General features: G+C 38.8%; 1 protein-coding gene and 1 long non-coding RNA gene across 2 annotated transcripts; both read right to left on the bottom strand.

Annotated features, from left to right (window-relative positions):
- Window positions 1–887: 887 nt before the first annotated feature.
- LOC113831072 lies at window positions 888–4,060 on the bottom strand. The gene is made up of 2 exons (XR_003481207.2): window positions 2,426–4,060; window positions 888–1,187 (listed from the first exon to the last, which is right to left on the bottom strand). It is a non-coding gene; the product is annotated as an uncharacterized LOC113831072 (long non-coding RNA).
- Window positions 4,061–5,741: 1,681 nt separating this feature from the next.
- On the bottom strand, window positions 5,742–23,998 carry Vcam1 (vascular cell adhesion molecule 1). Its single transcript, XM_027395577.2, has 9 exons — window positions 23,515–23,998; window positions 22,788–23,063; window positions 20,339–20,650; window positions 18,766–19,032; window positions 15,704–15,979; window positions 12,266–12,586; window positions 11,048–11,314; window positions 9,160–9,426; window positions 5,742–6,663 (listed from the first exon to the last, which is right to left on the bottom strand). The coding sequence occupies exons 1-9, from the start codon at window positions 23,576–23,578 to the stop codon at window positions 6,503–6,505; spliced, it is 2,211 nt and encodes a 736-aa protein (XP_027251378.1). The 5' UTR covers window positions 23,579–23,998; the 3' UTR covers window positions 5,742–6,502.
- Window positions 23,999–24,827: the final 829 nt, after the last annotated feature.

Raw genomic sequence — 24,827 nt, 5'->3', positions numbered from 1 at the left:
TTCATGAGGCCACCAGAAAAAGGCCTTGTTATGGGTGATGACATCTCCATCCATGTTTCATCTCATCCTCCAGTGGGATGAACAATGAACCTGAAGACATCACACTGGTGACCCCTGCCTTGGGAAAACCTCTGTAATATTTGGTTCCTGTCTTGGGCTTTTAATGATAGCTTAAAAATAAATGACTATGTAGTGAAAAAAAAACCCTTGTAAATAAGAATATGAAGGAAAATATTTTTGCAATTAAACAATGTGTTTAAGCTGTATTATTCAAATAAATGATGGTTTATTTTTTAATAAGAGTTTTGTAAAGTAACAAGTTATAATAAACTAAGGTAAAAATGTCAATGTAAGTTTAGAGCAGATTATTGTAGAGCAATGGACCGCAATATCCTCAGACTTCCCATTAAATCCCCCCACCCCCAACTCCCTGACTGGACATGGAAACTTCCAGATCTACAAATTCTGTCATCCTAAGTGCCACACACAGCTGTGCCATTTGTATCTTTTACACTGTATTTGTACTGCATCCTTTCTGACTTTAGCTGTATTTAGACACACAGACACAAATGTGATATAGTTGCCTGCCCTGTGGTATTTGGTATAACAACTCATTACAAAGCTTTGTAGTCTGCATGAGTAGTGGGCTACACCATCTGGATTTGTGGATGTATACTTAATATTTTCCCAGCAGTGAAACTGCGCAATACTACATTTCTTAGAACCCATTACTCTGACATTCAGTGATTCGTGGCTGTGTTCTTAAACTCCTAAGCAGTATATATGGCCCCAAGCCAAAGTAATAATGTTTACTTTTTTATCATTCATTTGAAGTTCTATGTTTAATAGCACTCTTTGTTGGGTTTTCGGCATGACAGCATTCAATGTCCAGTAATTAAGTGCATTTTAATTGCAGCCAAGTTGGATTAAATAAAAGTAGTCATGGCATTCTCTAATTATAAATTTTGATTTCAAAATTCTTTTGTTTCAAGATTGAGACTTCCACTTGAGAGAGTTAGATGAAAATTTCCACAATACAATTCAATATGAGTGATTCTGCGCAGCATCTCCTGTCACCCCACAAAGTCAATGCCGTTTCATTATTGTCTTCTGTTCAGAGATTAAAACCGTGCCTTTTCATTTGCATAATCAACTTGTTCTGAGGTCCACAATGCGTCTAAGAGTCCCTGCCAATGAAGAAAGCACTGCAAATGATAAAACGCTCTCAGCTGTTAGTTTTGCCCTTCACTGAAGGGCCCAGAACCTAATTTGTCACAGCTCAAGCAAGATTCACACATTAGTCACATTAGAAGCTTACACTTGAGGAGCACCAAAGCCTCACAAGGCGCCGTATGCATTTTATTTGTCAGAAGTGACGTTCTCAAACACTGTAAGTAAAACAAATGTCCTTTCAAAGGACATTGGAAATGCCTCACTTCCTCTGCAGCGAAGAGCAGTGAAATGGAACCCCAGCAGAAACAAAACTACAAGCTGGTCTTGGGACTCATTTGTCTTTTATTTTTCTCAAGACCATTCGAGTTGATTAAGCAAGGGTAAAAACAAGCTGCAGAGGCCTTTGTGAGAGCTAAATACCAAAAGAGATTATCTAAAATAAAGTAGGGGGAAAGTTGCTGAGGGCCAGCTAGCCGGCTCAGCAGGTAAAGGAGCTTGGGGCGAACCATGACAAACTGATTTTGTTTCCCACATAGTGGAAGGAAACTGACTCTGTCACGTTGTGCTATGACCTCCCCAAGCACTGTGTGGTGTGCACTGCCCCCACACAATAAATAAATTAAGAAAATGAAATTTAAGTCGCTGATGTCGTGTGTGTAAGTTTTCATAGAATATTTGTGCTTGAGGCTTGGAGGGAAATTTAAAGTTTAACTTCTCCAAAGATCTTAATTTCTCATACAAGAAAACTAAAATTCCTTAATACATTTAATAGGTGTCCTGACTCTTAACCTTCCCAGGGAAGTTTAGTGACCACCTGGATGGTTGGTGACCTAAATCAAGTAAACCCTCTCCTCCTCAAGTTGTTTTTCATCAGATTATTTTATCATAGGGATCTATGATAACAATAGATCAGAGATCAGAATAAAACATAAGAGTTTTGACTACAACAACCTACACAACTTAGAGTTCATAAACTTATGAAGACATCAAAGTTAATATTAATAACATATATCACTCCCTAAAGTTTCTTCATAGGTCTTTGCAATCAATACCTCCATGCTTTCCATCCTGTCTCAAAGCAATTGCTGACATGCAGTAACTTCATTCACTGTAGATTAGTTTTGGTTTAATAGAATTTACATAAGTAATATAATCTGATCATTACACTGTAGCTCACAATGACCTAGGACTCATTATGTATCCCAGGATGACCTAGAGCTTAATATATAACCCAAACTGACCTTGAACTCACCATTTAGTTCAGATGAACCTTGAACAAATCCTCTCATTGTTGTACCCACTTTGATGGTTTTTGTTTTCCTTTGTGTTCAACAAGAGATACAGATAAATTCAAGACCATAAATGGAGAATTCAGAATGTTGTCTGATTGATTGGAGATACAGACTAAGGATAAAGGCAACACACAAGACTTAAAAACCACTGAACAAACGACTAGATTAATTGTATTTATAACAATTAATATACACCTGTTGTTTACAAGTACACATCAAACATTCTCCAAGAAAGACTGTATTCTGAACAATACTACAAACTTCAATAAATACAATTAACATTTAATTCAGAAGAAGTAAGTTCCCAGACTAAAATGGAATTAAACTAAAGATCGTTAACAGAGAGATAACTGAATGGGAAGTTTCCAGATACTTGGAACCTGATTTTAAATAACTCATTTTTGAAGAAGAAATTACAAAAGGATTTAGAACAAATTTTAATTGAATGAGAATGAAAAGCAGCACATTACAACTTGTGACATATAGCTAATTACATAGGACAATTATCATTTTATTGCTTATATTAAAGATATGAAAGTTTCCATATTGTTGAATAGGGTCTCCCCTGAATAATCTAATAAAATAATAGTAAATTTCATCTAAAGAAATCAGGGAAATGAAATCATAAAGATGCACAAAGGTCAATGGCACAGGAAATGAAAAGCAACAGATAAAAATAAGGACACGAAAAGGAAGTACTTTGCAAAGATCTATGGCATAGTTGAAAGTCTACTCATCTAACCAAGGTAGAAGACACAAGTTGCCAAAGTTAGAAGTACAAGGGACTATATGAAGATCCTTTAGTAATTAATAAGATAATAGCATTCTATCTTTGTGTGTATGTGGTTTCTGATTTTTCTTTTACTAGTATAATATAATTGCATCACTTCTTTCTTCTACTTTATACCTCCCACAAACCCCTCCTTGCTCTCTTTCAAATTCATTGACTCCTTTACCATTAATTGTTGCTACATGCATATATGTATATACATATATATATATACATATATTTCTAAATATAACCTGTTCGATCTATATAATGTTACTCATATGCAGGTTTTCAGGACTGACCATTTGTAATTAGATAGTGAATTGGTGTGCTCTTCCCTGAAGAAGACTAGTTCTTCCTCTCCCACCAACTATCAGAATAGCTATTATGCTAGGTGTGGCATTATATGCCCCTCTCAATTCTGGCATTCAGTCTGGCTTGAGATTGCATAAATTTTGTGCATGTAAAACTACAAAACTTTTTTGTTATTATTTTTTAAATAATCTTTTCTCATTTTACATACCAATCCCAATTCCCACTCCTTTCCCTCCTCCTGCCCCCCAACTTTCCCCCACCTCACCCTTCATCCAATCCTCAGAGAGGGTAAGGCTTCCCATGGGGAGTTAACAAAGTCTGGCACATCCCTTTGAGGCAGGACTAAGGCCCTCCCTGCTATATCTAGGCTGAGCAAGGTATCCCTCCAAAGAAAATGGGCTCCAAAGAGCCAGTTAAAATACTAGGGATAAATCATAGTCCAACTGCCAGTGGCCCCACAGACTGTTCAAGCCATACAACTGTCACCCACATTTGGAGGGCCTAGTTTGATCCTATGCAGGTTCCCCTGCTGTAAGTCTAGAGTCAGTGAGCTCCCACTAGCTCAGGTCAGCTGTTTCTGTGGGTATCCCCATCATGGTCTTGAACCCTTTGCTCATATTATTGCTCTTCCCTCTCTTCAACTGGACTCTGGGAGCTCTGTCCAGTGCCTAGCTGTGGATCTCTGTATCTGCTTCCATCAGTTACTGGATGAAGGTTCTATGATGACAATTAAGGCAGTCATCAATCTGATTACAGGAGAAGGGCAGTTCAGGCACCCTCTCCACCATTGCTTAGGGTCTTAGCTGGGGTCAGAGACTAAAACTTTTTGAGCTAGGATGGCAGATTACCTACCTCTGAGCAAGAAAATATTTCTTAATTATGCCAAATTAAACCAAAATAAAAATTAATTCATTTGAGTGTGATGAAATTTAAATTACTGCCACCCAAAGATACCCCAAAGCAAGCGGATGCATAGGCTATAAGTGGGGTAATGAAATGTGTAGGACAATTAATTATAAAAGAAAATCAAAGGAGTAGTATCAAGAGAAAAGGGTATTTGTGTGTATTTATACATTAATAAAAACCGATCACCATCTTCTAGGGGGGATAAAAGGCCAAAATGTACTTATTTTAAGGAAGAGAACTCAAATTTTCCTAAATATAAAAACACCCCTTAACCATATGAAAATATGTTTAAATTCAGTAATGAACAGGTCAATATAATTTTAAACCATGCTGAGAAATAATAATAATAAATAAGTTGTTTAAGTCAGGGTGAGCATCGGTGGGAATTCTTGTTCACTATGGTGGAAGGAAAAGCTCTGTAACTACTTCTGAAAGGACTAACTTCCATGATTAACCCAAATGTGCACACAACTACCTCCCAGAATACTGACGGTCAGGCACATGCTCTAGAGGATGCATGGCAATGTTCACTGATTCTTGCATTACAATAATGTTTACAGAAGCTTCTTCTCACATCAGAAAAGATGAAAACATCACAAATATCTATTAATAAAAGGATGGATACATAAGATATGATGAAGTCTTAAAGTAGAACGCTGGAGAGCAGTGAAAAGGAGTGACCTATAACTGTCTATAACAGCATTGCCCAGCTGTGCAAGAACATAAGTTTGAATGAAAGAATAAAGTCACAAGGCAAAGGTATCATTTGATTTTGCTTATATGCAACTCAAAACCTAGCAAACTAATGTCCTACTTAGAATGTACTGTGTACAGTACAAAACCTCCAGGGAAAGAAAAAATGATCAGTCTGTAATTCAGGATTTTTCTGGCTCAGTGGGAAGAGAATTGCTACCTGTATTAAGCATACAAGATGACCTGAAAAATAATAGTGTTGTCTCTTAGACTTTGTAGCTTGTACCTAAGTGTTCATTCTCTCCTGATTTACTATGCATATAATATATTGGGTGTATTATTGATTTTTAACTTAATTGTTGCAGATTCCAAGAATCCCAAACTATAGATCTTAACTCACTAATTTAAGATGATATGAATAAGTCTGTTTATTTTTATTATATTCTCATGGTGCTTTTGATAAAGGTAGTCTGAAGACCATGTTTTGAGTATCTGTATTGTTCGTAGTTTCAAGTTTTTATTCTTATAGCTGACAATTCTGAAAGAGCAAGCCAATAATTCAAGGAGACAGCTTATAACAAATGAAACACAACTTTTCAATGTTCAGAAACTTTCACTTTACTATACTATTTATAAAAGATAAGTCAAAAGCAGTCGCATTTTAAACCATATTAGTCATTATACAAGATCCCGACGAAGAAGCACGTCCCCGTACCATACAGTACCATGTAGAGAAAACTGGCTAATCATTATGCCATGAATTAGGAATGTAGTACCTGAAAGTCAACCCAGTGCCCTCTTTATCAACTATCTATAAGAATATAAAACCCTGGCTTCTTTTTAAAATATGAAATCATTGTCAATAAAAATTCACAGGAATAAAATTAGGTTGAAGAAAACAAAATATTAAAAGAAGGTGACACTGGTCAGCTGCCTATTGAATATTAATATTAATATTAAACTTTTCTAAGATGCATTAAGTTACAACAGTCAGTCCAAGCAACACTGTTTGATTATATTCTGACCTGCATATGGAGTGCTGCTATTCTAAACAACTTTGTGATGACATAATTTTATTTTACATATATACAGATTATGCTGGTCGTATACACCTCATGGGTCTGTTCCAGTCACTTCCTCACAATGATGGGGATTTGTCAAGAAGAACAGTTCTGGTTGGCTTCTTGCATTCAGCAAAAGCTCAAGCATCCACTTTTGCTTTACTGAGAAGAGTTCTGGGAACTCTGAATGCATAGCTTGGTTTGTGTCTTGGGTGGTGGTAGTGGGATGATGAAGAATATTAAGGATTTGGGGCTTATAAATAATGTCTTTTCCAGAACATTTCCAATGTTAGCTACACCTTTGATTTTTGTGCTTCCACCAGACTGTATGATCCTTTCATGTTGGCTTTTCTTGCAAAGTAAATGATCATCCCAATGGCAGGTATTATCAAGGAGGATGCACAGTAGAGTGCAAGGAGTTCAGGAGAAAAATGGCTCTTTGTATTTTCTCTTCCTGGAAAATAACCAAATGGATACAATTAACGTCTAGTACAAAGGGAAGTAATTTAATCACAGTGTGTGTTTTATTGTAGCAATGCAACTAGTTCTTCAAATAAGGGGAAAGCCATGCTGAGGACCACTGAGACTCATCAGACACACTTTTCCTCCCTGAAACATCCAAATAAGTAGCTCATGGTTAACATGCCCATGATAGGTATGAAGATGACAGCTCCTGGTTCAACAGATTTGGATTTTCGAAGATTGCTTTCGGTAGAAAATGGAAAGGAGGGCACACATTTTAGTGATGTCTGTCTAATGGAAACAGGAATCAGAAATATCTAATAAAGTCCCGTGGCTCTGATGTCATGAATTGAAATGCCTATCTAGTATAACACTTAGAGTGTGGCCGTGACAGAGCACTCTTGTGGATGGCTGCCATGTGTGTAAGTGCTGTCTTTTGTGTGTATAAGCAAAAGCATCTTTACATGATTGTTCCCCTCTAGCACTGACAGTCTCTCTTGGTTTACTGGTGGTCTTCAGATATTTCATTTAAGCAAATGTCTCAGTTACTCTGAGAGTGAGTTCTCTGACCTACATCTCCCTTGTTATAAACTAATACTCCAACATTCCTTCAAAATCCAGCCACCACACTTTCATATTCCCCTAACAGCTTGCAGTTCAACATTTGTTCATGCAATTATCTGTTAAATTTGTTTCCTTTCCTGACTGAAAACTCTATACAGATAGCTAGCTGTGTTTACATGAGATGCTTCACAACTAGCCAGCAATTAAGACACTACTGGCACACTGAGTAACACCAAAATATTATTTGAGTAATAATAAAGTTTTTCTTTCTAAATCCTATTATTCTGACACATGGTCATAAATGTAGTACTGAAAATGACAATATACAGACAATTTAAAATCTCATTTGTATCAATGGAATACATTTAAGCCAAAGACAAACAAGACCAAATAAGCATAAACATTCAGCTGAACACAAAGGAGAACTAGTTCAAACTTTCCAGGGGGAAAACAAGGTCAACTTCGGGTTTCTATTCATATGCAGCTGTTTGAAACCATCTTCATATTACAAGCATGACTGTCTAGCTGGGTGACTAATACGCTTTCATTGCTCATTTAAAGGATAAATGAAAAGTGGCAAATGCTCAAGAGAATAATTAAGCAATTAGAAAAGACAACATGTGAAAGGGAAAGTTAGAAAGAGAAAAAGCAGTTTTCATGGTCTTGAGGAGAAATGGCCATGCACACACAGGATGACAGAATTCTTAGGAGTGCAATTTCCTAGGGCTAGGCTAAATTAGGGCTAGCTGAGGTACCAAGGGTTAAAGAAAACAGAAAGGAATCCAGCTTAGCCTACTCCTAATTGAGATCTTGGTCCCCCTCATTGGAGGCAGCAGCTATACATGCTGCATCATGCCCAATGACATGTGGAAGACACTGTCCCACTCTTTGAAAACATGGTAGCTTCCTTGTCCAGATCACATGTTTTCAGAAAAATCACTGCAGGTGGGTAGCTAGAAGTTTGACATGTAATTATTGTATTTCCCCCTTTAAAAACATTTCTAAGTGGATGTATTGATATTGCTCTGATGTGAAGAGGTACTGTGAAGACAGAAAAAAAAATGTATGCTAAGATTTGTAATCTTGAGAATTTTGGCCAGATTGGTAAAATTTTTTTTATCTGTTTTCTCACTTGGATTCAGATTTTTTTTCTACACTGATGTTAACTCTATAGTCCATGCCAGACCTCTTAAGATTTGGCATTCATTAACAATGTTGTTCACTCTACCAGACTGGATTTCAACACCCAACCGATCTTTGGTATACAAAGGGTCTGAGGCTCATTAGTCAAGGCTGGAATCAATAAAATTAGCAGGCACTCACAAGAGAGAACAGGAAATTAAGGAGTGCCAATATGTCTCTGATGGGGCCATTGAGTGCCTCCCCTACCCCCAGTCACGGACAACTGGGGCATGGATTTCAAAGGAAGCTCCTGTGAGATCTAGAGATCCTGCTCAGGATCCAGGCCATCATCCCCACTTAGCATCCTCACAAAAGACCCTGGCAGAAAACAAGCAGTTATTCTGTCCTCTCAAAGCAGAGCTCCTTTCCAGTGGGGGCAAGGTCGACAGAGGATTTTTTTTCTGCTGTACCAGCCGTTCTTTAGTTTCCTTTTGCCTTAGGGGATAGGTTGTAAAATACGGTTAAACACTTAGCAAATCTAAGGCCTCAGAAACCAATGATGAACTGGCATCTTTGGAAAAAAAAATAGCAATGGGAATTCCACATTCACCGATGATTAATGTCCACTTCCTGGATCAACACTATAGGACGGAACAGCTGTGCACGAGTATTTGAAGAAACAGCACGGGATTCAGTCTCGTTTTACCATCTCCATCTAATAGTAGAAACTTGTTCCTCTCCTCGGATACTTTGAAAAATTAAAACAAAAGCAAAAACAAACAAACAAACACAACAAGCTAACCTTTTACATCAAGGGTTAAACTTCTTAATTGTGAGCCGACTTCAGTTTTAGATTCGCACTCGTACACTCCCGCATCCTGCAGCTGTGCCTTGAGGATGGTGTACGCTCCGTCAACGGACTTTAACACCATGTCTCCCGTCTTTGCTTTCTTCTTCAGGATTATCCAGGTTTCTGGCACGTTTCCGCATGTGCAGGAGATAATGACAGTGTCTCCCTCTTTGACACTCTCGGAAGGAAAGGCTGTAAGCTGTATATCTTTTGGAGAGTCTGAGGGGAGAAGGGCAGTTAGCTTGGATGGAGCAGAGAGGTACAGCATTCTGACTAAGAACTTCGGAAGCCACCACCAAGGTGTTTGTGGTGCTTGCTGTATGAGCTGTGAGGAAGGCAAGCGAAGAAGTCTAGCATTTGCCCAATTCTAAATGATTGTATTGTAAACAAGAGAAGACGCATCTCAGGCTTCTTCCCTGCCCTTACTACGATTCTTTACCCAGCCAAGGACGAAAAAATTATTATTTAATAAGTAGCTGTAGAATTCAGATGCAGAAAAAAAATTTTATTTTTTTTAAAAATCACATTGATCACCAAATTTTCCTTGCAGTGCACAAGCCTTATGAGCCAGGAGCTCCCTGACTAGGAAATTAAGATGTATAACATTTTCTTTAAACTGTCTTCAAGAACATAGTTACCAATTATCAAATTTCAAGGTCAATTATCTCAATTGAGGTAATAAGCCTTCCAGGGAAACACCAATGCCTGTTTTATAAATATTTGCTGAAAACCATCTGTTTTGTCACTTTGATGCTTGTCTTCCAAGGCCACAGGGCAATGATATCCATACTTGGATTCCCTTTTCTTTCAGATGATCGAACAGTGTAGCCCAGACTGGCCCTGAAAGTCTCCTAAAGGTTTTTGTTGAAATTATGTAGTACCCTTCCCAGGTTCTTCCTTTGAATTATAGACCTCAGCAAAATGGGACAGCAACAACATAAAACCCAGCACATAGTTTGCCAGGAATAATAGCAAAAGATAAAGAAGAGTGCAACCCAAATACCCCCAGAGAACGCATGAGGAGCAATGCAAGTTGGTTATTTTATAATTATGCTCATGGAAGCCTAAGGCTTCGATGTACCAAACAGAACCTGTTTTGTGTCAATTTTGGGTCTTTATCATTGAGAAGGGAGACCTATATTTATATTCACCCTAGTGGTTCTGTGCCAGCAGCCTAGGAGGCCAGAGGGCACAATGACTGTGATCCTTAATCTCAGAGTTTACAAAAGGAGCCCTCTTGGACTTCTAAACAAATCCTAGGCAGCTTCTTGGGACTTGCCCAATGTTATTGTTTTAATCAGAAGTAATTTCCTACCCTTGTCTTTTCACTAAAACCACAATCTCTTCAGTGTTCCTGAACTTCCAGCTCAGTTTTTGGAGTGAGCATTTCATTTGAGGTAATAAGATTTTAAGACAAGTGATCTGGCCTTAAATGAGAATTCATTCCAGGAGCATTGTGGACCTGTTTTTTAACGTATTTTGTTGTTGTTGTTATCTGCTGCTTTTGTTTGTTTGTTGCACATAAATATAATTTTAAAGTAATGGTTTTTCTTTTCTTTCTAAGATTTATTTTAAGTTATACATATTTGTATGTACCTGCGTGTGAGTGCAGTGTCCATGGAAGCAAGGAGAGGGCATGCGATCTCCTGGCACTGAGGGTACAGGCAGTGAGTGCTGGGAACAGAACCTGGGTCATTTGTAAGAGCAGTGGGCACTCCTTGTTGCTAAGCTATCTCTCAACCCCGAAAGGCCTTCTTTTCAAAGATAACCTTGTTCACTATCAGTAACTCAATAGGAAACGCACTAGCCATGAATAACTTAAAAGTCATACTCTGCTCACCTTGGATAACCAGTTCAACTGATTTTTTGCTAGTTCCCATCTGGCTAATCCCTTCACACACATAAATGCCAGAATCTTCTGGTTTTGCAGACATTAAGGTGAGCGTTGTATCTTCGGAAAGAGGCTGCAGTTCCTCATTACTTAGCTGTCTGCTCCACAGGATTTTTAGAGTTGGAAAACCATCGCTTGAGCAGGTCAGGTTCACAGGACTGCCCTCTTCTACGATGGGAGAGGGGCTGACCCAGATGGTGATTTCCCTGGGGGCATCTGAAAAGGAAAAGACACTTAGCTGAAGCCTTTTATGTCCTGAATTCCATGGAGTCTGGACAATGCTGTAACACTAGGCATTGGAATGGGTTAGTGTAGTTTACAAACTGTGACAACCAGCCCAGGAAGTTTCTGTGGAGGAGACACAATGAGAGTTAGAACTCAGATGAAGGGTGGATATTTTCCAATGGCAGAAAAGTCTGGAGAAATGCTTTCCATGTCAAAGCATAGAAAATCAGGTACAGTGTAGTCTCTGTGGGACATGGTGGATGAGAAGGCTCTGTGTGACCCTGTGAGAAGAGCCAGAGTAAGATAAAAGTGACGCTGTTTCTTAGGGAGAAAGGAGTAGAGAGCATTGGAAACTGAAAGGTCAATGGTGTGTATTGTCAAAGCATGATGCATTGGAAGATTCCCTGTGAATAAGAAAAACCTATTTACTACACCTTGAACCTGGGTTGGTGATTTGGCCAATATGATGTGGGTTAAGTGACATGGCGGTGTGGGGTGGAGGCAGGGCTTCTGACGTAGGCTTTTATCACCACCTTTCTTAGCTGTGTTCTGAAGAGTAAATCTAGACCCCCTTCCTAGAGATGATGCCACGCTGAGAAATGACCGAGCACATAAGGCTCAGACACTTAAGTGAAGCTACCTGTGGCAAGCCAGCTGCCAGCCTAGCTGAAGGTGGCTGCCTGAGCTCTACTGATTCTATCTGAGGCTGAGTAGCTAGCTGCCTGGCTGGCCCATTCCTGAATGCTAATGCATAGACCCCTGCATAAATAAATGGTTTGTTTTATATTATAGAAAATAGTTTATTATAATTACTGTTATCCTGAATTTCCTTTTCAGTTTTCTTCATAGAGGTTTTAATTGTTAACCTTCTGTTAGCTATTACCTAGTGGACTTAATAAAGAAATCCATATTCATTGGTAGCTGCCCCACATATGTACTTACCGTTGACATAAAGAGTCTGTGTACTCTGCCTTTGTTTGGGTTCAGATTCCAATTCACCACTGTGTAACTTAGCCCGGCAAACAAGATCTTTTCCAGTATCTTCGGTGGTAGGAATGAAGGTCATTTCCAAACTTTTAGTCTCCAGGGATTTTATGCTCATTTCCTCCCCAAAACTTTTATTCATCAATGTAGTCTCCCCCTTCAACAATTCAATCTCCAGATGGTTAAAAGGGTACACGTCAGGGACTGTGCAGTTTACAATGACAGGTCTCCCATGCACAAGTAGACCGCTCATTTCAATTTCTGGGTCTTTGGGGAATGCTGCAGATATCAAGTAAAAATAATGGTGATATGTGATAATCAAGGGAAAATTGAGTCAGACTCTATTAAATGCCAAGTTCTCAGAGTGACAGCTTTTGATCAGCTGGGAATAGTATGGACATAAATAATACCATCAACTATAATGACACATTTACAATATTAATTATAAATAATATAAACAAAATAGTATTTTAAGTCAATGAGTAATGTTTTCACTCCTGATTTTTCTCTTCTAATGATGCCATCTTGCCTGTTCTTTTCTAAGGGCACAATGACTTCTGCCATCCTTTTAATTAGCCATATAATTTAAATGTTTTAAATATTTGTCACAATATGCTGACTACTAAATATAAACTAATCCCCCATCTTTCATTATCTCCTTTCTGGACAATCTGATAAAATGGTTATTATGTAACTTACTTTATAGCTAGAAAAAGAAACTTACAGGAACAAAAACGATTTTTCATAATATATCATACCTAGTCAAAATCTGTCCCTTGACCTGTGAATCTTGGCTACACAATTTTTCAGTATCAAATGAGATTCACAGTGCAGTTCTCAATTTAGACATTATTATCAAAATTTAGATAGTTTATTTTACGACTAAATTTAGGTTATGAGTTTTAAATACTGTTCAGAATTTTTTCCTTTCTTTCTTTCTTTCTTTCTTTCTTTCTTTCTTTCTTCCTTTCTTCTTTCTTTCCTTTATTTTTTTGTTTGTTTGTTTTTGAGACAGTACCTGGGAGTCTCTATGTAGATTAGGCTGGCCTCAAACTCACAGGGAGCTGCCTATCTTTGTCTCCAATCAGGTAATTCTTGAAATCAAAAATAAAACTGATATCTGGGCATGGAGGCTCACACCTTTAATGCCAGCACTTGGGAGACAGAGGCAGGTGTCTACTGATCTCTAAGTTCCAGGCCAGTCTGATCTACAGAGTGAGTTCGAGGACACCCAAAGTTACACAGAGAAAACCTATCTGAAAAAGAAGAAGAAGAAGAAGAAGAAGAAGAAGAGGAGGAGGAGGAGGAGGAGGAGGAGGAGGAGGAGGAGGAGGAGGAGAGGAGGGAAAAGAACTGACTTAATACTATACGTTCTCTCAGATATGTGAAACCCAAGTTGAATTTTTAAATTATATACATGCATGCATTGATATGTATGTCCTTGTAGGTCATAGAACTAAAAAGAGGAAAGGAAGCCATCCTAAGGGATGGGGAAGTAGAACATACCAATAGGAAAGGAGAAGGCGATATTGTCAGGGGAAGGAAGGGAAGCAGTTTTCAAAGAGACAGGCATGGAGAGCAATGGGGAAGGGAAACAAAAGAGAAGAAAACATCATGACACAGACATATGATGATGCCATTATGAACACACTTGTTTATATGCTAACTCTAACCATCAATAAGAAAAAGAACTGCCCTAACTGTATTATTTAGAATCTGAGTAACTTTTCTCTCATCTAATAACATACATAATACATCCTATGTAAATTAACAAAAATGACATCAGAATAATTATCAACATAAAAGTAATACTTAGGGGGAGGGACCTAAACATTTTTTCCTTAAATAAAACCTTGCTAATGTGGTGGATTTTCAAAGATGTCCACAAAGCAATAAACTGTCACACTCTTCCCATTTCTTTTGGGAATGTGCCTATATCAGCAGGTCCTGGAATCTGGGTAATATGATACAGCAATAAAGTTTACCCTCCTTTTGAGAGATTTAAATCTCTTAGCAAGTACTCTCTTACTCTGAAAAATTCCTGCAGGTTAACACAAGTTTGTGCGGGGTTTTAGATGGAAAATCTTTGCAGTATGTTCTCTGGGGTTGAGTGAATAAAACAGGGCAACACCACCCTCTCCAAAATAACCTTACAGTCACATGATCTCTGTGATGTTCATTTCTCACTTAGTGTGGATGGAAGAGTTTCAGAAATATGAAATTCATAGATCAGAGGCTGCAAAGGATTTTTATTAAGATGACAACCATAGGGAGACAAGAAAAAGTGTTGTCATTTGTTCACAGTGTAAATTAGTTTTAAAACCTGCTATTGACTCCTGATTCTGCTGCAGCTGCCTAAAAAGACCATCCCGCACTCAGACTACATAAAACCTGTCTCCATTTCTGGCACCCTATTGTTTCCCATCTCCCCCCCCAACCCTGAATCTCTGCAGATCAGCTTTTCAAATCTGCCTCAAAACAATGGCTGCTTCCCCATTTCTCCCCAAGCCCCCATACCTTCTTCCCAACTCTATAGGCTTTCCGTTCTTCTTTCATGAAAAAAGTCCTAATAGTAGCTAATATATTATATGCTCATTTTAAAATGATATATTTAGTATATACACTATACTCATCATATGTAATAATGTATGATTTAAATGTATTGTATACATACAATAAAAAGAATGCTATATCTAATCAGAAGCATGACTACTTGGGAAGGGAAAGTGAGTGGGAGAAGAAGGGATAAGACACAGTAACGGGAGGGTGAATATGAACAAAGAACCGTGACCCAGTATTTTCTATTCTATTAAAAAAATAATAAATACTACACACAGTGAAGCTATCTTTCAAAAATGAAGGAGAAATAAAGACTTTTTAAAGTATTCATAGAAATCAAAAAACAAAACCCAGTAGGCTGGCAGGCTGAGGATACAGTTCAATGGCAGAGAGATTGCCTGGCATGGACAAAGCCCTGAAGTCCATCCCTACCATCCCAAAACAAAATGGAATAAAACAAAAGGCAGGCTTGAGCCTCGCCCACCATTTGAATTGATGAGGCAGTCACCCCTCACCTAGTAGTCATCTGAATGGGCACAGGCCCTAACTGCTTTCCTTCACCCCCTCCATACACCCTATGTCCTGTGCAAGTAGGGAAAGCTGAGCATGGAGCATGGGTGAGTGCGTGGGAACTCTGTGTGCCTGCTGTAAACAAAAGCAATACATGCTGAAGAGCTGAACCAACTGGATTGCATCTAACAGTGTTCAGCAATCTAGGGATGGTTTACAATGCCAAACCTGTCTCTACATAAATGGCTGTCACTGCAAAGTCACATTCCAAAGGAAGCCCAGGAAAAGGAAGTAATCAGAGAGTGACCAGTTTGGAAAACCACTTACAGTAAACCTCCACATGGATTCTCTTTTCCAGTTTCCTTCTAGCACAAGTCACAGTGACCAGGTATGTGTCTTCATCCTCAAAACTCGCATATTCTATTATCAGTTCTGACTTGGCCCCCTCACTCCTCACCTCCCAGACAGGGGAGTTGTCTGTCTGGGTTCTCCAAGAAAAAGTAGGAGAGTCACAGTCATCAACAACACATTTCAGTATAACTGACTCTCCAATCTTTGCAGACACCCAGGGTCCAGGAAAGATGTCAACCGTAAATCGTTTCTCTGAAGAGGAAAAAAATAAGAAAACAAGAAGATGAATAACAGATAAGATTCTTTTCTTATTACATCATATTCCCATATTCCATGTTTATCTTTCTTGATCTCTATTCAGCTACTATCCGTGCCAAGAAGAAATTACTCCTTTCCGTCTTGGAGCCATCAGGAATAAGACCACATCTTTTATGAATGAACCCATGATGCTCTGTTGACTCAGGCTGACAGAATAAGTATAGATAACCATTTGTCAAGAATGTGGTTGGCATCTTTTCAGAGCAATAACCCAGCCTGTTCTGTATGTAGTCCATCAAGTCACTGTGGCTGTAAGGACCCCAAATTATCCAGTGGTTTCTGTGTGTCAAGCATCCTGCATTCTGCTTTATATGTATGCATTATCTCACTTAATTCCCAGAACAATTAATTAACGGATGCTTTTATTTATTCTCTACTTTCTTATTCTTCTGCTCCTGTATTTTCCCCTTCTCTTCTTCCATCGCCCCATCCTTTCACTTCTTTAAGACATTTAGGCTCAGAAGTGCTAATTGGCTTAAGCTAATTTTGCAAGTGAAATAACTAGGACTTGATGTGAGATGGGTCGGACTTGAGAGTCCAGTTTTTCTGTTCCTAGAACAACTAAATCTAATCATTCTCATGTGAAGATCAAAGGAGATCTAAAATAGTTACAGGGGACACTGCACCAAAATGACCTCTAATTAGATGCATTATCCATAATGAACCATTCATATACATCTATATAATAGAATTCCAATATAAACTAGTATTTTTGAATACCACACAGAATCACAATGAAAGCAAAAGGAAGATATAAGCATTAATGTGACATTGACTTTGTTTGATGTATCATCAAAAGACTTTATAGTCATTCAGGGAAGACAGCTGAGCGATAAGGGCAAACACCTGAGACTCAAGCATTCAAAAATGTTCTCCAACTTCCAGGTGCACAGGCTTGGATGAAATGACATAGAGAAAGATTTCTAAATCTTGATGCTGTTCCTCTGAAAATCCTGAGAGTTGTTGGACAACTTTGCAAGTGACAGATGAATCTCCAAAGAAATTCACTAGATGTTCTAGCAAGCTGGAACAGGAGGGAATCTCAACACATGGTACAAATACACAGCACTCCATGTTGTTCTTTTCTGTACCAGGAAAATTGCTTTTCTCATTTTAGTTTGTGTAATTGTGGTATTGTATTATCTTCCAAAGAAGGGTCTTCTAAATTGCCTCCAAATAAATTAATAAGCTATTAGATTTTTGAAGAGATTGTTCAAAACAGTAACCAAGTTGTCCAACTTCTGTCTATGCTAGTGTAAGAAAGAGGAACTTACTAGGAGATTCACTTCCTGCCTACAATGAGACTGACATCTCTCACTGTGTGCATTGGGAGCTTCTGAGGAGAAGCCCCTTCAACTTCAGCACAGTCAGTTGAGGTTGCTAGTCACTCATATAATGTAATACAAAACACCACTTCCCAAGCCCAGAACACATTTTCTTTGCTCATTTGAAATGAGGCCCAGCATTATTGGATGCAAGTATTCTAGGAGAGACATTGAGCCTCCCACACGTTTAGTGATCACCCACCCGAGATTGAATTCTACGTCCTTAATCATGTAAACTTAAAACCCATGTTTTCATAGATCAATGATGTTCTGTCCAAGTTTATAGTTTATGTTTTTATTCAGCTAACATTTATTCAACACTTACTGTGTGTCAGGTACTATATTAGCCAGTCATTCATTAACTCAAAGACAAACACAGTGAGTTCCTGAGTTTTGAGTTTAGAAGTTTGCAGTTTAATGAACATACATAGTCAAATACATACTTTTTCTCCTGTACTAAAGTATAAACTTTGAGTTAGTCATTCCACATTGTATAAATATACCAAAATACTACACCATACACAGTGTATGCATGCGTGTACTTTTGGTTGTCCAATTAAAACATTAACTTTAAAATAAAGAAAATTAGCTACAATTGAAAAGGCATGGCATTTTGAATTAAGAGGACCCCCGTAAGTGCAACGAAGAGCCATTTGACCCTATGTAAATGATGAGCTATATTGCAGCTGTGATTTTCAGCTACCTCACAGAACATGGTAAAGACTGAGATAACATATGAAGTAGAATGTAGGACTCTTGGTAAGCAGTAGGTGTACAGTCAATTGATGGCCATTATTAATCTGAGACTTCATTTTCCCATCTGTAAAATGGATAGAAAATACCCCTTAGTTATTTCTTGAAGACTAAATAACCTATATAAAGTGCCAGAAACCCAGCTGGGTTTGGGGAAGGATGTTGTTTAAGAAAAATCTCGCAAACTCTCAAATGAGAAATTATAAACTAAGGCAATGGCCAGAGTGTTGGCTAGAAAGGAAGTTAGGTCATAGGGAGTCATTTTGAGGTCGAAGGGTCCATATTAGGTAATCTGGAATGGGACCATGCATTCAGTAATCATAAGTAAGTAGCAGTGTAGTTCCTGAGTATGTAGAGTGGGAAGACCAAGTGTAGTAACATGAAGATGCTAATGTTCAAAGGGCAGGAGAAGGAGACCATGCCAGGAAATGAGACAACAGCGAAGTGACATGAGCTACTACAGGACCAGCGGGGAGGTTCTGAGAGAAAAGAATTCCAAAAGGTATGAGTATGATATATATGCTCAAGCACATAGCTACCAGATGATGGGTCATCAATCAAATTAAGGAAGGAATTTCAACACTGGCATTGTGGCACTATTGCTCAACTCCCAACAATGGCACCTCTTCACATTCTACTCACCTTGAACAATTAATTCCACCTCTGCTGTGTCTCTCCCAATCAGATTAACTCCTTCACACACATAAATTCCAGAATCTTCCATTCTCATACCAATTAAGGTGAGAGTTGCATTTCCTGAGAGGAGCTGTTGATTTCCATTATCTAATTTCTTGCTCCAGAAAATCTCAGGAGCTGGTAGACCCTCACTGGAACATGTCATCATCACAGTGTCACCCTCTCGAAGACTTCTGGAGGGATATACAGAGATAACTGTATTCCTGGGAGAGGCTGAAAAGGTAGAATATGAGTTGACATTAAGCATAGTCTCCATCCAATGGGGATGATTTATTTCTCTTATAGATTGTATTTATGTGACTCTACCAATTTGACAAACCTACCTGCCAAATAGAAGTCAAGAATCACTGAGTCATTAAAAAATTAGCCAATCTAATTTCTAACCAGTTAATTATAGTTTTGATATTTGATGTTTTCAGGGAGCCACAGGTAGGTAGAAATTAAGAGAAGTTCTTCAAGTTTCATGGTTTAGTCTCTTGCCTAAGAACTGGAGGCCCATGTAGGACTCTGTCAAAAGCACATCCAGGTGAACTTCAGCACTTACCGAGGGAGACAATCTACCCAGGATCATCAAACTGGCATTTGAATACCATGAATTATTGAAAAGTCTCTTATTGAGATGAAATCTTCCTGGAAGTAACTAGCATTGGTACAATGGTCATAGTTAAGCCCTGTGCCCTTACAGATAAATGCCAAGCTCTTTCTCACACAACTGTCTTTCAGTGACTTAGCTATACCTCTCTTTCAAAGTGCTGAATTTTGTGAGGAGAAATATCCCCTATTTTTATTGTTCTCTCAAAAGGTTGTTAAAAAGCTTTTTCTATCTCATTATGCTTTGGATAACATATTGTATTTGACACCAACTCTTTCCAATATAAAGCTCAGAGTAGAAAACATTTTAGCTTTAGCAGAGCACAATGAGTTCCATGAGACACACGTCTAATTCAAGAAGAAAGCTTCAAATCTATCAGCAGTCTCCAAATGCTGCTGGAAGACAAACCCTGACACCTTTCCACATACTTCATTTATGTACATGTGAGCACATTCTTACACACACACACACCACACACACACACACACACACACACACACACACACACACACACACACACAGAGAGAGAGAGAGAGAGAGAGAGAATAAGAAATCCTCTTGTCAAATTTTTAAACCCATGAAACCAATGTTTCAAGGCTTATTATACAATTTTATAAAAGTTTTTACATTTGAGCCATTTTCCTACTATTTAAGAAGACAGTGTTGTGATGATTCCACTTTGATAAACAAGAATATAGAGGAATTAAACAACCTTAAAGTCACTCAGCTAAAACTGAGACAAGACACTTAAGTGCTCTAAACCCAATCCTAGTATCCTGTTATTTTAATAACACTGTTTGTAATATCATGTCCTGAATAAGTAATGCAGCAAAACTACATGTTTCTTGTTAATCTGCTTGATACATCTATGGTAACAGGAAATAAAAATACATATCTGAGACTAGAGCTCATCATGAAAGTACTTACTGTAGAGTTGCAGTTCTTCGACAGTTTCCCTTTCTTTGGTCTCAGAATCAGTGTGCAATTTAGCTTTGCAAATGAGAGCTTTTCCAGTATCCTCAATGTCAGGCGTTAAGGTGACTTCCATAGTCTTGGTTACCAAAGACTTCTTCTCCATCGCTTCCAGAAACATCTGGGTCTTCAGGAGATGGTCACCTTTGAATAGATCCACCTCCAGCCTATCAGACGGGTAGACATCAGGAACCAAACACTTGACCATAACAGGCTTCCCGACCTCCAGGGGGCCACTCAGCTGAATCTCTGGATCCTTAGGGAATGCTGCAAAGCCAAGAAAATGCACAAGTAGTCTTTGGCTTCTGTTGACAACATCTCTGACTGCTTTAACACAAGTCAAAGCAAATGTTTTTGTTAATATTGGGCTTAGTTTGGCATAGCCACTCTTTAAATAGCTAGTTATGTTTAACGGTGTACTCAGAAAGCAAGAATCAGAATTAACCACTTTTTAAAGGCCATTTCAGATTTAATCCTGTAACTGTTAGAGTATGTTTAAACAGGAAAGAACAAAGAAAAGCCTAATATCTATTGAAACTCAGCAACAGATGTAACATAAAGGGCTTTGCTCCCTTTTTACTCTAACCCTGGGTAACAGAGGCCACATTTCACAGATAAGGAAACTTGGATATAGTGTGATTGCAGAACCAGCCTCGGTCACACAGCCATGATGAGGCTGGGAGCAAAGCTCATGTGTTCTGTCACTCTGCACCATGATTCCAGTGACATATTACACCCTGTTCTCTTATGTTAATGCAGATACAATTCTAGATGAGAAGCCCAACATTCAGAATGACATTGCAAAGAGGTCGTACTGTGTAAAATTGCCCACAAAAGGAGGAGAATGGCTATAGGGCTGGCTTCTGAAAATGTGACCTCTGACAAGAATTTATCCACCAGAAAGGCATTCCTACGAGAGTTCTCCATGTTGAATTCATCCCCCCCATAACCTAACTCAGTGTTCTAACCAGCACTCTAGGGAATTCACCCATGCAATGGAACACAGAGCATGGCCTCTCCCCCTTTCACAAGGTTTATCTCATACACATACACACACACAAACACACACACACACACACACACACACACACACACACACACACACAATGATGGGAGCTCTTTGGTGTCCCAGCACCCAGAATATTACAATCAAATGTGGAATGGAGACTGAACTGTTAAATACAATGAGAAACAAGCACTCTTGCAGAAAAAAAGAAAAACAAAAAGAAACAGTCTACATAATTAAATCCAGAAGGGTCCTCACTTCTCTTTTTTAACTCTCCAACTGTGGGCAAAGGTGAAGGAACCAGAAATGCTTTATTATCAAAAAACACAGTATTTTAAATTTCCCCTCCAGTTATTTATGTCCACCACGGTCTTCAGGAAACGTGCCTAGCATCCACACATTTCACGACAGGTAACATAAGAACTTGCTATTCTTCCTGATATTTATATAACAGGACCTTCCACAGAGCTCAGGAGGCTGCCTAGACACAAACCGTGCATGCACGGCCAGCATAATTGAAAGCAGCTGCCCAGGCTCAGCTGCTCGGGAAGCCCAGCTTGCTGAAGGGGCTTGCTGAAATTTCAATGAGGGTTAATGGACAAAGGCAGGCTTCAGTTCCTTCAGTAGGAAGGAACTGAGGTGGTTAGAGGGTGAATCAACCAAGATGCTCATGAGGAAATGCCTGTGTGAGTCCATTTTGGGGATGGGAAAGAGATACCATCAGCAACCAAAGACAAATGATTTCCATAGGGTTCACTCCCCCTTCCTCTTTGCTAGTTCTATTTGCTGATTTGAGGATAGCGGTGGGATATGTTTTGGGTAGGTTGGTATAATATGGGAACCTGTTCATATTTCTGAAACAAATTTAATTTGTTAGATGAAAATCCTATGGGATGGAAAACCAAGGATTTATGGCAGCAACAACAACAAAAATTCTTGAATTTATCAGTATCAGATAAATGAGATGTTGATAGATTTTGGGGTTATCTCTAAAGAGAGGGTTTGTGTACTTATAGGTCCGATTCTGCAATCAGATCTTAAGCACCAAGTTGCATAATAATAAGTAAATGGAAAATCCCAGAAAGTGAGAAATTATTAAATTTCAAATGCATGAACAAGTGAACATATAGAAATACAACCCGATGGGAGATTAGAGAAAAAATGGAAAGAACTTTTAGCTAATCATTTGGGCTAGGGATTGAACCCAAGATGGTGTGAGTCTTTTGCAAGGGCACTAATTTTTGCAGCAAACAAAGACACAGAGGTTAATATTTGTGTTCCTGTTCTCAGCTAGCTTCTTCTGCCTCTGCCTTTATTGAAACCATGCAACCAAGAGTCTAGATACTCTTAAAAAGTCTCTGCTACACACATTTTAAGCAACATCAAGATAAAACTTACAGTAGACATCCACCTGGATTCCTCTTTCCAGTTTCTTAGATCCACAAGTTGCTGTGCACAGGTAAGAGTGTTCATTCTCAAAACTGACAGCATCCATGATCAGGACAGACTTGGACCCCTCAGTCCTCACCCTGCCATGGAGTGGACTGTCCATCTGGGTTCTCCAAGAGAAAGATGGAGTCTCACAGCCTGTGGTGCTGCAAGTCAGGGACAAAATGTCCCCAATTTGAGCCATCGTTTTGTCTTGAGGGGAGATATCGAGTTTAAAAGCTTGAGCTGAAACAGCAAGGGAGAGAAAAACAACTTTAGCATGGTCTGTCTCACGCTGTGTCCTTTCTCTCTTGAATAGCAGTATAGTCAGTGTTCAAAAACACAGCCTGGGTGATCTACTTTTTAAACTGTCTCAGATTAATAGCAAGACAGCCCCGAAGCCCAGAAGTTGCTGTTGAGGAAGATGCTGGAATCTTCACCATGAAGAAGAATGCTCAGTTCTCACTTTGAAGCCCATTGCACAAAGTGATTTTGTTCTTTTCTAAGTTTGACTTCATTGTTAAGTACAGGAAACTAAAGAGATAGACCCGCTACTGACAAAATCCAAATTACTCATTTAACATTAGAAAAGGGTATCAAGAAAACATCCATCTGCAGCTCTGACAATAATGGCTTTTATAGCAAAACTTTATAGTACACCGAAGCTGTGGACCTGTGAAAGAGGTCAGGGACTTACAGGCTGCAAACAGTATCCAAAGCACCGTTGAGGCTCCCAAGATCGTGACCATCTTCTCAGGCATTTCAAGTCGCTGCTGTGGTGACGAAGTGGAAGCTCCAAAGCCTTCTTTGTGCCCCACGTGAAAGTGTCTGGGAAAAGTGTTCAGCTCCCAAGGCCAGCCAGGCTGGTGTGAGTGAAATAGAAAGTCTGCTCTTTATAAAGGGTCTTGCTGGAGAGGCGGAGGGAAATCCCTTCAAGGGGAAACCCAGGGCAGAGCCAAAGAAAAAGTTTAACTGACAGCCAGCCAAGTCCCCACATTAACCCCTTCAGCTGCTCTCAAGGCTGAAGTCCTGGAAAACAAGACACTTCCAAGTCCATAAATCTCAGGCTTTTCCTGACTTTCAACTCTGAAAGGGCTATCTTTCCTGAGAAGATATGAGACAAAGATCATGCAAAATGAAACTGCCCTCAACGTGTGTGTGTGTGTGTGTGTGTGTGTGTGTGTGTGTGTGTGTGTGTGTGTGTGTGTAAGAAAGAGAGACACAGAGAAAGGGAGAGAGGGAGGAAGGGAGGGAGGGGGAAGGGAGGGAGGGACAGAGACAGAGATCACTGGGTAAATATCCACTGGTTTTACTTCATTAAGGAAAGTATTTGTAATATAAAAGAATAGAACCATTCTCTTTTGACAAAAAGGAAAATATCCTTTATTTGGATGAGTCACTCTTTTAGAATGGAAGAAAGTGTAACTCCTTAATTTTAAGGTTTTCTATTCATAAATGTATTTTTGACACAAAAATTCAACTCTGAAATAATTTTCTGAACTAGAAAATGAAGGGATGTTGATGCAGAACTAAAGGAATTAATTTTTCTTTTGTTTGAGGACTTAACAACCCTTTGGCCCATTGCTTGATGACTGGAAGTCTTTTGCAGACTTGAATCAACATCATGGGATCTGTCTCATAAATTTTTGTGGTGAATTTCTTTGGCTACACTATTTAGCCACATGTCCAGTTTGAACATGTAAACAAATCTGCATATGTTGTAGGACATAAAATGATAACCAATTTTTATTATTTTCTCCTCCCAGTGAAATGCCTTTCTAGAAGACTCAATTAACTGCCTCTGCCTTACACACACATAGCCCGTGTCCTTACAAAATGCTTGCCCATCAAAAAGAAACCGGAATAGCCACTTCCTTGTATTATACACGTGCAGGTCTACCTCCCACATTGCAATATCAGTTCCCTTCCTGGCCAGGACTAGTTCTTATTCATAGTTGTTTCCACTCCTTAAATATATAAGGCATGGTTTTGCATATAATGACTACAAAA

This window comes from Cricetulus griseus (assembly GCF_003668045.3).
Source record: "Cricetulus griseus strain 17A/GY chromosome 1 unlocalized genomic scaffold, alternate assembly CriGri-PICRH-1.0 chr1_0, whole genome shotgun sequence".
Classification (NCBI taxonomy): domain Eukaryota; kingdom Metazoa; phylum Chordata; class Mammalia; order Rodentia; family Cricetidae; genus Cricetulus; species Cricetulus griseus.
Note: the sequence above shows the minus strand (reverse complement) of the source record. Positions and strands in the feature narration are given on the sequence as shown.